At 42.2% G+C, this 13499-nt stretch overlaps 1 protein-coding gene across 3 annotated transcripts in view; it reads left to right on the top strand.

Annotated features, from left to right (window-relative positions):
* Window positions 1–13499, top strand: part of RHBDF1 (rhomboid 5 homolog 1) — an 864530-nt gene that overhangs the window by 234961 nt on the left and 616070 nt on the right. For all 3 annotated transcript variants that reach the window (XM_063430225.1, XM_063430226.1, XM_063430227.1), the window contains one exon: window positions 3754–3920. In XM_063430225.1, the coding sequence (XP_063286295.1) occupies window positions 3754–3920 (167 nt within the window). The remainder of the gene's footprint in view (window positions 1–3753; window positions 3921–13499) is intronic.

The following is a 13499-nucleotide window of genomic DNA, read 5'->3' as shown; positions in this document are numbered from 1 at the left end:
CTTAACTTTTTTTACACTTTTACATTTTTTTCTCAACTTTTCTTTTACCATTAACCCCAAACTAGCAGTAAGCAGCACTAACAGTAAATTCCCCATTTTCCCATAACTCCCACCCACCCCAGCTAGCAAAATATATAATTATAAAATATTTAAATGAATTAATTAAATAAATTGAACCCTGAGGGTTAAAAAAATAAATAAAAGTTAATCCTCAGGGGTTAAAAAAAATTAGATCACAGTATAATACTGCGATCTGTATGTTGATCACTGTAGCCAGTGATCAACTGGCAGGGAAGGGGTTAATTTTTATTTAGACTGGGTAAAGGGGGGGTATTTTTTTTTTACTTAAACGTTACTAAAACAGTTAAAAAAATAATTTTTTTTACCTTTTTAAGCTTATTTAAAAAAAAAAAATAACGTTAACCTAGTTAGCCTAACACCAAATTCCCCAATTCCCCACTAACTTCCACCCATCCCAGCTAGCTAAATATATAATTTTTAAATATTTAAGTAATACAATAAATTTAACCCCTGAGGGTTAAAAAAAAATAATTAACCCTCAGGGGTTAAAAAAAAAATCAGATGACATTAAAATGTATACCCTGCCAATTGATCACTGTAGTCAGTGATCAATTGGCAGGGAAGGAGTTAATTTTATTAAAACAGGGGAAAGGGGGGGTGGGATTTAACTTTAATTATTTTTTTTTCCACCAGGGGGCAGGATCAGTGAAGATCCGTCTCCCTGCACTTCACACAGAACCCGGAAGTGCAGGGAGGCGGAAGGTAAATACATTGAGCACATGTGCTCGCTCTGACATGCTGTCAGAACAGGCACATGAGCTGGGGCAGCCTGATCGGGTGCCCCTGGTCTGCCTCTAATACAGAGGCAGACCGGAGCACCGTTAACCCCGCAATCGCCGCGATTGCGGCGATCTGGGGTTAACTTTTGTAAATGACGGAAATTTTCCGTCAACGGTCCTTAACTGAAGCACAAGGTTGACGGAAAAATTCCGTCACCGGTCGGGAAGGGGTTACTAACCCCCCCCCCTTTTTTCTTTTTTTTAAATTTCTTTCTTTCCCTTTTAGTTTTTTGTTTTAACCTCTTCTTTCTGGTCTTTTCTTCTTTTTCTTTTCTTTTTTCTCTTCTTTTTCTATACTTCTTTTTCCCTTTCCTTCTTCCCTTTAATACTTTCCTATCTTTTATTCACTCCTTATTAGTGATGTCCCGAACAGTTCGCTGGGAACTGTTCGCCGGCGAACATAGCTTGTTCATATGCGATGTTCGGTCCGCCCCTATTCGTCATGGAGGTGGGAGGGTCTGGGAAGGAGGGTCTGCTGCTGATTGGCTGGAATGTGTCTGCTGACTGTGAGGTACAGGGTCAAAGTTTACTCAATGATGACGAATAGGGGGCAGACCGAACATCGCATATGTTCGCCCGCCATGTTCGCCTGCGAACTGTTCGGGACATCACTACTCCTTATTCTTATGTGGTGCCCCATGTGATAGGTTTGCTGATCTAACTTTTTGTATGTAAATGAAAAAAAAAAAAAGAAAACCCAAACCAAACAGAGATTTATGCAGATCTCAATTGTAACTCTATTAGACTATTAGACATTAAGCAAGACCTTAATGCAGCCACAGATAAAAAATTGAAGAATTGAGGTCAGGGTAGAAACCTAATTAAGCCTAACTTAGTATATCTGTCAAACGGTCTCAGTCCTTTATACAAGCTGCTACCATTTGTAAAATATCTTTAGGTGCTCCTCCGGCCACACTTCTGTATTACACAAGTGGTGAGTAACCCTTAGCAGGGGAGCCGCCTTTAGGTCGACCCGTCCACAACACTGTATTGATGTCGGAGATCCAACCCTCACCATGTCTTCTTGTGTATCCATGTGACCACCCATCAAATTAATTTGTTTAGCCATGGGACCTTTCAAGATACGGTTAAACTTTTACCCTCTGTGCCTCATAGCAAGTTTACAAAAGTTTCAGTCATCCTTCAGCGTTCACTCTGACATACCCCATGCCTCACCCGTAGACTTTCTCTGCACCTCACTTCCGGCAGCGAACATGCATGCTTCATCATCCCTCCGCCACAGGGAAATTTACTTTTAATACTTGCAGCTAGCACTATTAATATATAATGATGCCATTCAGACTTTGTAATGCCCTGGCTGGTTTTCATATAGTTACATAGGCTGAAAAGAGACATGTGTCCATCAAGTTCAGCCTTCCTCACATCTGCTTTTTGCTGTTGATCCAAAAGAAGGCAAAAAGAAACCAAAAACCCAGTTTGAAGCACTTCCAAGTTTTCAACAAACTAGGAAAACAATCCTTCTTGACCCCAGAATTGCAGTCAGATTTATCATTGGATCAGGAAGCATTTACCCTACAGCATAAAAATTGTATATTATGTTTTTGCAAGTAAGCATCTAATTGCTGTTTAAATATCTTCAAAGACACTGATAAAACCACTTCTTCAGGCAGGACATTCAACATCCTTATTGTTCATCCTAAAATCAAAAAAACATTTATTTTGCCTTAGAATAAATCTTCTTTTTCCAGTCTAAATGCATGACCTTGTGTTCTATTTATAGTCCTGTTTGTGAATATATTTCCAGACAATAGTTTGTATTGACCCCAGATATATTTGTTTAATGTTATCATACCCCTCTGAGGTGCCATTTTTCTAAACTAAAGAGGCTTACATTTCTTAACCTTTCTTTATAGCTAAAATGTGCCATTCCTTTTATTAATTTTGTAGCCCACATTTGCACTTTTTGTAGTGCCATAATATCCTCCTTTAGAACAAGTGCGCAAAATTGCACAACATATTGAAGATGTTATCTTACAAGTGATTTATTAAGAGGGAAAATGTTATTCTTATCCCAAGAATTAATGCCTTTTTTTTTATACATGACATTACATTACTTGTCTTAGCCACTGCTGATTGACATTGCACATTGTTGCCTGTTTTGTTGTCTATAACAATTCCCAAATCCTTCTCATGTATTAGCCCTAATTTACTACCATTTAGGATAGAAGTTGCTTGAGCATTCTTGACACTGGAAGTGCATAACTTTGCATTTTTCTACATTACATTTCATACGCCATTTAAGTGCCCAGTTCCCCAGTCTATCTAAATCCCTCTGCAGCAAAGTAATATCTTGCTCACATTGTATTACTTTACAGAGTTGTGTTATCTGCAAACACTGAAACATGACTTTCAATGCTTATTTCAATATCATTTATAAATATGTTTATCAATGACGTACTTCACAAATTTCTTCAATCATGTGTTATTGTCTATTTGTATGATATTATTATTCATTCATCCATTCAACCTCACATGGCATCACAAACTTGTTTATAAAAAGGTTATATTGTAACCTGGAGAAGTGTCTTTAAAGAAGACCAACTTCTCTTTCTAGGCGGCACTATTTCCTCTTCTAGTTTTCAGATAGATCCTGAGAATCTTGTAGCTATAGCGGACTGGCCCCTTCCCCTGTGCCTTAGCATTGTCCAAAGTGTTTTGGGGTTCACTAACTATTATCGTAGTCTTGTACCTTGCTGAGGATCTTTCATTATCCTGACACCCAGTTGCCAACATTGTGGATATCTTACTTATTTCTTTAGTTTGCAAAGGTCTGAAAAGGTGACCGTGACAGTTTAATATTTTTGTTAGTGAGATAGTATTTTTCTAGCATGTGTCGATTAATTATTTTATAAATATCTATTTTTAACTTTAGGAAGGAATTCTTCATGAAGAAATGTACAGTTACCCTGATGAAGTGTTTGAATCTCCTTCGGAGGCTGCAATTAAAGAGGCTGAGCAGGTTGCAAAGTCAAAAGATGCGGATGTGCGAACAGGATGTGCCTTACGGAAAAGTGAATTTGAAAAAAGCCATTTGATGCTGTAAGTGCCTTTAAAAAAAAAAAAAAATACAAGCAAGCTTTAGGTGCTAGACATAGATGAATTTCAAGCTACTGATGCAAAAAAAGTAGGCTAGGTGGATAACCAAGGCACAACCCAAAATATAAATAGAGAAAAGATAAGAAGTAGTCTCAGACAAAACTGAGACTAGATCCCAAACTGTTAACACCACATGTGAAGATTTAATTTGCTAAGCTGTACTAACAAAACAAAACTTTATTAGATATAATATTACAATACGCCACATCAGATGCAAAAACACAATTACACACAGTGGTGAATAAATGCATAGAACAGTAAATCAACGTGATTAAAAGGGGAACCAATATGTCTCATGTATTTGATATTTAAATATTAAAGTGAACAAAAACTGAATTATACAATTTAATAGGCATGTGCATGGGGAATATTTTCGGTTCGGTTCGGTTCGGCATTCCGAAATTTGGCACTTCGGCAACTTCGGAACTTTGGCAACTTCGGAACTTCAGAATTTCGGGACTTAGGCACTTCGGGGCTTCTCTTGCAGCCGCTTACTAGATAACTCCCTAATGCCACTTTTATGTCACAAATTTATTAAATATTATTTAAAAAAGGAAAAGATTATAAATATTAAATCATTAATACTGCAAGAGATAATAGCTTGTGATGTATATTGTGTTGATTTATGATTATATTGAATGCAAACTTGGATAGGAAGTTGTTGCATTCAATTTTAATTTTTGTTGATTTATTAATTTGGTTAGATGTAGAGGATATATTATTGATATTATTATCATCATGATTGTTATTGTTTGTATGCAATATCTAATAGCCCTCTCGTTCAGGTTCACCAGGGTATCACTACTGTGTGTATTAACAGTGGAGTCCAGGTTGTATTCTTTGCGATCATGGTGGAACGCACGGCCATGTTTTTTTTCGAGTGTGGAACGCACACCAGTCACATCATAAGAACGTAACGCGTGACATATGCGGAAGTGGCAGAAAATAATGCGGAAAGGATTTGAAATCTTCGGCGAAGGAGCTACACCTGGAGGAAGATGCCGAGTAACGAATGGAAGTTCAGAAAAGGCACCCATTATTCCACCAATGACTTGAAGGGATTAGCCCTATAGAAGACTTTATTTGGTAGCGTTTTTAGGATGCCTTGTTAGTTATTGTACATATGATTATTGTTTTTACTGAAAGAGGTCCCTGAGGAAGTCCTTTTGTACAAGGACGAAACGCGTAGGACCGGTGACCTGTTTATATTTGTTTTTATTCTTCTATTTTGTACACCTCCTAATTTTATGAGTGAATAAATTGCCTTTGAAGTATTCATTTGGTTGGAGTCTTTTGGATCATCTCGCTGACCCTGATACCCCATCGGCTATCACTCGAGGAGGGACACCCAACAAGCCCCCCAACCACATCGTGGGGAGGCACCCATAAAACGCTTTACCAATTTGGAATTTGTGAGTGCATATAAACCAGTATATTATTTTGAGTATAAAACAATATTTGCACTGTGTCTTATCCTCTATTTTAGGTACACCAGCAGAATCCCTAAATATCCTATCATTCACACAGTTCTGTCATATGGTTATCAGCTGGGAAATAACATTGGGAAGCTGTGTACCTATAAGTTAAGTTTATTTTTGTTTACACAAATCACTTTGTTCACGGGTGGTTGTGTGTATTTGCATTTCTTGAATCTTAGTTATCAACCAAAAGGTAAACATTACTTAGTATTAGTCAATTTTGCTCCTACTCGCTATACCGCGAGTGGGGGCATGCCTATTAAACAGTGAGCAGCCTGTGACCCTAAATACTAATAACGAGGGTACCTAATGTCCTCCCCCCTGGCCCCCACCCCTGAGCGGTGAGTGGGGGCCCTAAATACTAATAACGGGGGGACCTAATGTCCTACCCCCTGGCCCCCACCCCTGAATGGTGGGTGGGGGCCCTTCATTAGAATATGGGGGGTCTAATGTCCTCCCCCCTGGCCCCCACCCCTGAGGGGTTGGTGGGGGCCCTAAATACTAATAACGGGGGTCCCTAGTCACCCCCCTCCCCAAAAAACTAACCCCTACCTACCCCCCTCAACCGAAAAATAATGAGGAGGGGACCATTAACTAAGTACCTGTAAAAAAAAGTAAAAAAAAACTTACCATTTGATGTTTTCTTTCTTCTCAAATCTTCTTTTTTTAGCCCCAAAAAAGCCAAATAAAAAATCCCTAATAACCGACGCAAAAAAAAAAAAAGAGTGCAAAAAAAAATAATCCATCTTCCCCCGTGGAGGGCTCCGTGCAGACTGAGCTCTGCAGGGAAGCCTTATCAAGCCTTGCCCCGCCCTGCAATTAGGCTCAGAGCACTCTGATTGGTGGGTTTAAGCCATCCAATCAGAGTGCTCTGACAGGTAAATGAAGAGACTGACAGGTAAGTCTCTACATTTACCTGTCACAGCACTCGGATTGGTTGGCTTGAAATCCACCAGAGTTCTCTGTGTCATTTTACACAGCGTGGGAAAGTTCTTTGGAATTTTTCCACGCTGTGTAATTTGACTCATAACTCTCTGATTGGTTATGTAATCCACCAATCAGATTGTTATGAGTCAAATTACACAGTCACATTTATTGCCCCCATCCGCCGCTCAGGGGTGATGCTGGGTGGGGAGGACCTTATTTTACTTTAGGGCCCCCATCCGCCGTTAAGGGGTGGGAGCCGGGGGGGGGGCAATAGGTCCCCTTCAGGTTAGAAGCCCCCACTCGCATGGCACGGGTGGGGGGACTTTTTTTATTTGTTTTTTTGTTTTTTTACATTGAGCAGCCACAGGCTGCTCACTGTTTAATACACATGCCCCTACTCGCGGTATAGCGAGTAGGGGCATAATTTACTAATACTAAGTAATTTTTTAAATTTGGCTGAAAAACCAATTTAGGTCTTTCAGCATTTTAGTAGATAGCTCCCTAATACCGTGGGAATTAGGGAGTTATCTACTTATTCATTCCTGTCATTACATTGACTGGCTAAGTAACTTACATTTTATATGAATGTATGTTACTTGATTGTTGTAAGTGTTGCAAATGCCTACAGATGAATCCTAGCTACGTTTGTATACTTTTTATTTAAAATTGTATACAGTGTAACATTCCTCATTCTTCCACTGAGTAAGTATATTAGTTCTTAGGCAATACTGTACCTCGACAATTCGGAAATTCGGCACTTCGACAATTCGGAAATTCGGTAATTTCGTAACTTCGGGACTTCGACAATTTGGCAATTCTGCTATTCTGCAATTAATCTATTCGGACATTCGGAAGTAACCGAATGTCCGAATTTCCTGAAATTCATCCGAATTTACATTCGGTCTGAAACAAATTCCACGTCTACAATTTAAATCTACAAATTTAAATCTACCTCGATTAGACATTATTTCAAAACCAATTAGAATACTAGATGGGGGCGTGGCTAACTGCCGAGCAAGAAAGCCGCATAAATCATGTTCACCCGGCGAGGGCTCTGTGCAGACTGAGCTCTGCAGGGCGGGGGGAGGCTTATAAAGCCTTGCCCCGCCCTACAATTAGGCTCAGAGCACTCTGATTGGTGGGTTTAAGCCATCCAATCAGAGTGCTCTGACAAGAAAATTAAGAGACTGACAGGTAGTGATGTCGCGAACACAAATTTTTCGGTTACCGAATGGCGAACGGGAACTTCCGCAAACAATCGCGAACCGGGCAAACTGCCATTGACTTCAATGGGCAGGCAAATTTTAAAACCCACAGGGACTCTTTCTGGCCACAAAAGTGATGGAAAAGTTGTTTCCTGACACAGAGCAAAATAGGGACTGTTCCCCCTACATAGGGTCACTTGGCAGATATGGATTGACACCTGTCCTCAGAGACCATGATACACACTGACACAGAGCAGAATAGAGACTGTTCCCCCTACATAGGGTCACTTGGCAGATATGGATTGACACCTGTCCTCAGAGACCATGATGCACACTGACACAGAGCAGAAAAGAGACTGTTCCCCCTACATAGGGTCACTTGGCAAATATGGATTGACACCTGTCCTCAGAGACCATGATACACACTGACACAGAGCAGAATAGAGACTGTTCCCCCTTCATAGGGTCAATTGGCAGATATGGCGTGGTCGTGGGAGGAGGAGGATGACTTTCACCTCTTCCCCTGTTAGATTCCCATTGTGCTGTGACATCACCCTTATACGCTGTGTAAAGCATACTTTTTTATTTATTTTGCAAATGCTGCATCCTTTCCGACTTGTAATTCGGTAACATTTCCGCCACTGTCTGCTTATACCGGGGATCTAGTAGCGTGGACACCCAGTACAGGTCGTTCTCCTTCAGCCTTTTTATACGAGGGTCCCTAAACAGGCACGACAGCACGAAGGACCCCAATTGCACAAGGTTGGATGTCAAGCTATTCATTTCCCGTTCCTCCTCCTCACACAGAGCAGAATAGGGACTGTTCCCCCTACATAGGGTCACTTGGCAGATATGGATTGACACCTGTCCTCAGGGACCCTGATACACACTGACACAGAGCAGAATAGGGACTGTTCCTCCTACATAGGGTCACTTGGCAGATATGGATTGACACCTATCCTAAGGATCCCTGATACACACTGACACAGAGCAGAATAGGGCTGTTCCCCCTACATAGGGTCACTTGGCAGATATGGATTGACACCTGTCCTCAAAGCCCCTGATACACACTGACACAGAGCAGAATAGAGACTGTTCCCCCTACATAGGGTCACTTGGCAGATATGGATTGACACCTGTCCTCAGAGATCATGATACACACTGACACAGAGCAGAATAGTGACTGTTCCCCCTACATAGGGTCACTTGGCAGATATGGATTGACACCTGTCCTCAGAGACCATGATACACACTGCCCCAGAGCAGAATAGAGACTGTTCCCCCTACATAGGGTCACTTGGCAGATATGGATTGACACCTGTCCTCAAAGCCCCTGATACACACTGAGGCAGAGCAGACTAGAGACTGTTCCCCCCACATAGGGTCACTTGGCAGGTATGGATTGACACCTGTCCTCAGAGACCATGATACACACTGCCACAGAGCAGAATAGAGACTGTTCCCCCTACATAGGGTCACTTGGCAGATATGGATTGACACCTGTCCTCAGAGCCCCCGATACACACTGACACAGAGCAGAATAGGGATGTGGAATAGTACCTGGGGAGCTGGGGGGGTGCCGTTGATGTGGAGCAAGACGCAGCAGCAGAAGAGGACTCAGCCGAGGAGGTTATGGAAGAGGATGGAGTAGGAGGAGTAGAGGAGGTGGCAGCAGGCCTGCCTGCAAGTCGTGGCGGTGTCACCAACTCCTCTGCAGAGCCACGCATTCCATGCTTGGCAGCCATCAGCAGGTTTACCCAATGCGCAGTGTAGGTAATATACCTGCCCTGACCATGCTTTGCAGACCAGGTATCAGTGGTCAGATGGACCCTTGCCCCAACACTGTGTGCCAGACATGCCATTACTTCCTTTTGCACAATCGAGTACAGGTTGGGGATTGCCTTTTGTGAAAAGAAATTTCATCCGGGTACCTTCCACTGCGGTGTCCCAATAGCTACAAATTTTTTGAACGCCTCAGACTCCACCAGCTTGTATGGTAAAAGCTGGCGGGCTAGGGGGGCGTGTCCTAACTACTGAAGCGAGAAGTCGCCATGCTAACGCCAGGCATACCGTACGCAACATGCAGGAGGCAGAGGGAATCCTGGGGCAACTGGGTCTCCCCCCGGACTCGCTACTCACATCGAAGCCTCCAACAAACTCCACGCTCCCTCCATATTGGGGCAACGCCGAGGCTCCAACATTTGTCCCTAGAAGCCTAGCCGGGACATCATGCGCAACTTGAATGGAAAATGGGACTAATCTTTCAACCCTGCTTACGGATACTCTCAGGTCATTGATCGTGTCAAGAGGAGGGGAACAACTTCAAAAATAGATTCCTGACAAATTCTGAAAAAAAACATGCAAACATGAATCCAGAAAGTACAGAAAGACAAAACCACAAGAAGAATTTTGTGAAGACGACAAATAGCTGTGTGATATAATGTAGAAACATTTTATTCACCAGATAAAAAGAAAACAACCGACTTAATACAGTTTTTTACAACTTTGCTAGTTTTGCATTGAATTTTTTAGCCAGTACTTCCTTTAGATATTGCACTGAATATAGTAAACTCTGTAGTATGTTACTTTTAGTTGCCAGAAAAGCTAAATAATAGTTTTCACAGCTTGTGTGTGCTAATATTCATACTTGCATTTTCAATTTTAAGGCAGTATTTATTTTTTATAAGCAGATTTTGATAATTTTGTATCTTTTTAAACATATATTTTCTCAAGCCGCTTTGATAGATTAACATTTCTTTATTTTATTAATCAACGTGCTTAATCGTATTGGTGTACTAATTTCCAGTATATCTAAAAATGTTTTACATATTTTCTGATTTTAATTGCCATGTGTACCTTTCGTATGCCCATGTGAAACGTTTTACCATTTAGGGCCCAGAGTGGGGTCATTTAAACAGATCATACCTCGAGTGCAGAGTGCGTTTAATCCGACTCGTTAATGTTAGTTATTCACTAAGCTTTGTGAAAACATATTTGGCTTAAAGATGTTTTCTATTCAAGTCCTTGTCCCACAGTTCAAATTAACATTCAAATTACAATTCATGACAGATCACACAAGTGAATAGCCCTGCCAATGTCGTCTCAGAATTTTTTTGTTATCTAAGAAGAAATAAAAATGCATATCAACGAAAAATGCTTTTCCTAGCTGTTATGGTATTGAAAGCCAGCTGTGATTTCCCTATGCACAATTAGCAATGCTAACTGCTGTATGACGCCCCCTAGCTGTGTACACATAGTTTAAATTTTACAAGTATTATTCCAACTAGGTACTACTATACTAATCATCAGTCGGCTGTTAACTACTTTTCAATGCTTTTCCTGTGCCTAGTCAGGGTAACAAGATCTTTGAATATTTTATACTATAGTTGGCGATGTTACATTTGTATTCAAGTGTCCTAGATCAGTTAGATAAGCCAGTGCCTAGATTGAATGCTCCATTAAGTTTATAACGCATTGTGCCGCCAAGGTTTCGTTAGACCTGCTCAGCTAAACTAGGACCACATTTTAATTGTATACTCAGTGCAATGTGTAAACGTGGACAATCTCGGCATAAATAACTAAAAAATGTGCACGGATTTATGAAAACCCCATTGTTAAAAATGTTGATGATCAGCCTGCTGTTATGATTTTTTGCACTGCAAAAATAAAGAATAAAAAAAAAAAATGCTGGTGGGCTAATAGTTCGGACAAGCCAGCTGTCAGACGCTGGGCAAGGGGGTGACTTTCTGACATTGGCTTCTTACGCTCAAACATGTCCTTGACAGACACCTGACTGTGGGCAGATGAGCGGGAACTGCTCAAGGCAAGAGACGGAGTGGCGGATGGTTGAGAGGGGGCAAGGAGGACAGCAGTGGTTGACGTGGCTGAATATGCTGGACCAGGAGGAGGATGGCGGCTTTGAGTTTGTGTGCTGCTTGTACTCATGTGTTGATCCCATAGGCGTTTGTGATGTGCGATCATGTGCCTACGCAAAGCAGTTGTACCTAGGTGGGTGTTGGACTTTCCACAACTCAGTTTCTTTTGGCACAGGTTGCAAATGGCATCGCTGTTGTCAGAGGCAGACACACAAAAAAAATGCCACACTGCTGAGCTCTGCAATGACGGCATTCTGGTGGTGGATACAGCATGTGTTGATTGGCGTGCTGTCGGGCTGACCCCGGGTGCCGATGCATGCTGTCTGACTGTGCCACTAGCTCCTTGCGACGACTTCCCCTGCTTCCAACTCGTCTCCTCCTCCTCCTCTCTGTCTCCCCATCTGAACTTTCGCCCTGTTCTTCTTCTTGCCGAGGGGGCACCCACGTGACATCCATGGACGCATCGTCATCATCAACCGCTTCACTTGTATCTGACATCTCAGCAAAGGAAGCAGCAGCGGGTACAGCATCATCATCATCACACCGTATGTCCATGTGTGTAATGCTGCCTGCCTGAGACCTAGACCAGATATGAGTGGCACTGTGCAGTGGCAAAGATTGGCACTACAGAGGTTGGCAGAGTACACGCTGAAGGCCTGATACCCAGACGCTTGCAGACAACTAACTGCTATTCAATCTATTACAGTGAAAAAAAATTGTTTTGTTTTTAAATGCAAGCTTAAGCTGTGGTGGCACTGGGCAAGTGGGCACAGTATCCACTGTAAGCTTGACACAGAAGCTGGCAGACAACTAACTGCTATTCAATCTATTTCAGTGGAAAAACTTTTTTCTTTTTAAAAGCACGCTATTGTCACACCTGATATGAGTGGCAAAGTGGACTGGCAGAGGTTGGCAGAGTAGACGCTGAAGGCCTGACACCCAGATGCTTGCAGACAATTGCTATTTAACCCCTTAAGACCGGAGGGCGTACTATTACGTCCTATTATAGGTGGCTCTAAACGCCACCGGGCGCAATAGTACGCCCTCCGGTCTTTCCTTACTTACCCGGTCGCCGGCGGTCCCACGCCGGCGATCGCGTTTGGGGAGACTCCCAGGGAGCCCCCCCGCGGCAGATCTTCCTCCTCCGGTTCCCCCCGGCCATGTGAGAGTGAGGTCCTTGCGAGGACCTCACAATCACATGGCCGGGATAGCTGGCTTCTGTATTGCCAGCAGGGGGACTAACTGTAATGACAGTTGGTCCCCCTGCTGGCTGAAAATAAAATAAAATAAATGTTATAAGTGTAAAAAAATAATAATATATACTTAGATCATATATATATATATATTATATATTTGTGTGAAGGGCTCATGCTGGTATAGAGTAATAAGACCCTAATAAGTGTAGGATGGTATAAAAGTAGCCAGTCGGTTGTGGTGTGCTGGAACCGACTATGAGGTAGGCCTGTAAATAAAGAGGGTCCACCAAGAAGAAAATGTAATAAAAAGGAGTGTGATAAAGAGGAGTGGGTGGGAAGGTGATGCAACGCTGACCTCGATGGTATGGAGCCAGGTAAGGGGTGTCCCTTAAGTAGGGAAGGGGTGTGTCATACGCCCCTCCATTAAACACAGGCCAAAAGGCCTTACTACTTGTGTGAAGGGCTCATGATGGTATAGAGTAATAAGACCTTAATAAGTGTAGGATGGTATAAAAGTAGCCAGTCGGTTGTGGTGTGCCAGAACCGACGATGAAGTAGGCCTGTAAATAAAGATGGCAAAATAGAAATTTCAATATTTAATACAAACCACCAAGATACATACTTTTAACAAGACATGTTCTGAAAAGCATTTCTTACTTCTTGTACAGGGTTAGGAATGTATCGTGTGTAAGCGGATGATTTCCAGCGCCCCAGTGTCTTGATAACATGAACCGGTATGTTTACACTGGAGGCTGTGGAGGCCGCTCCTATGCGGAAGGAGTGGCCTGAATAGTTAGCTGGCTTGAGTCCCAGCTGTGTTAGTAATGACCTGACGTGGGTC

The sequence above is a fragment of the Pelobates fuscus genome, chromosome 8 (genome assembly GCF_036172605.1).
Source record: "Pelobates fuscus isolate aPelFus1 chromosome 8, aPelFus1.pri, whole genome shotgun sequence".
NCBI classification, from domain to species: Eukaryota; Metazoa; Chordata; class Amphibia; order Anura; family Pelobatidae; genus Pelobates; species Pelobates fuscus.
The sequence above is the reverse complement of the archived record's forward strand: the minus strand, read 5'-3'. Positions and strand labels throughout refer to the sequence as shown.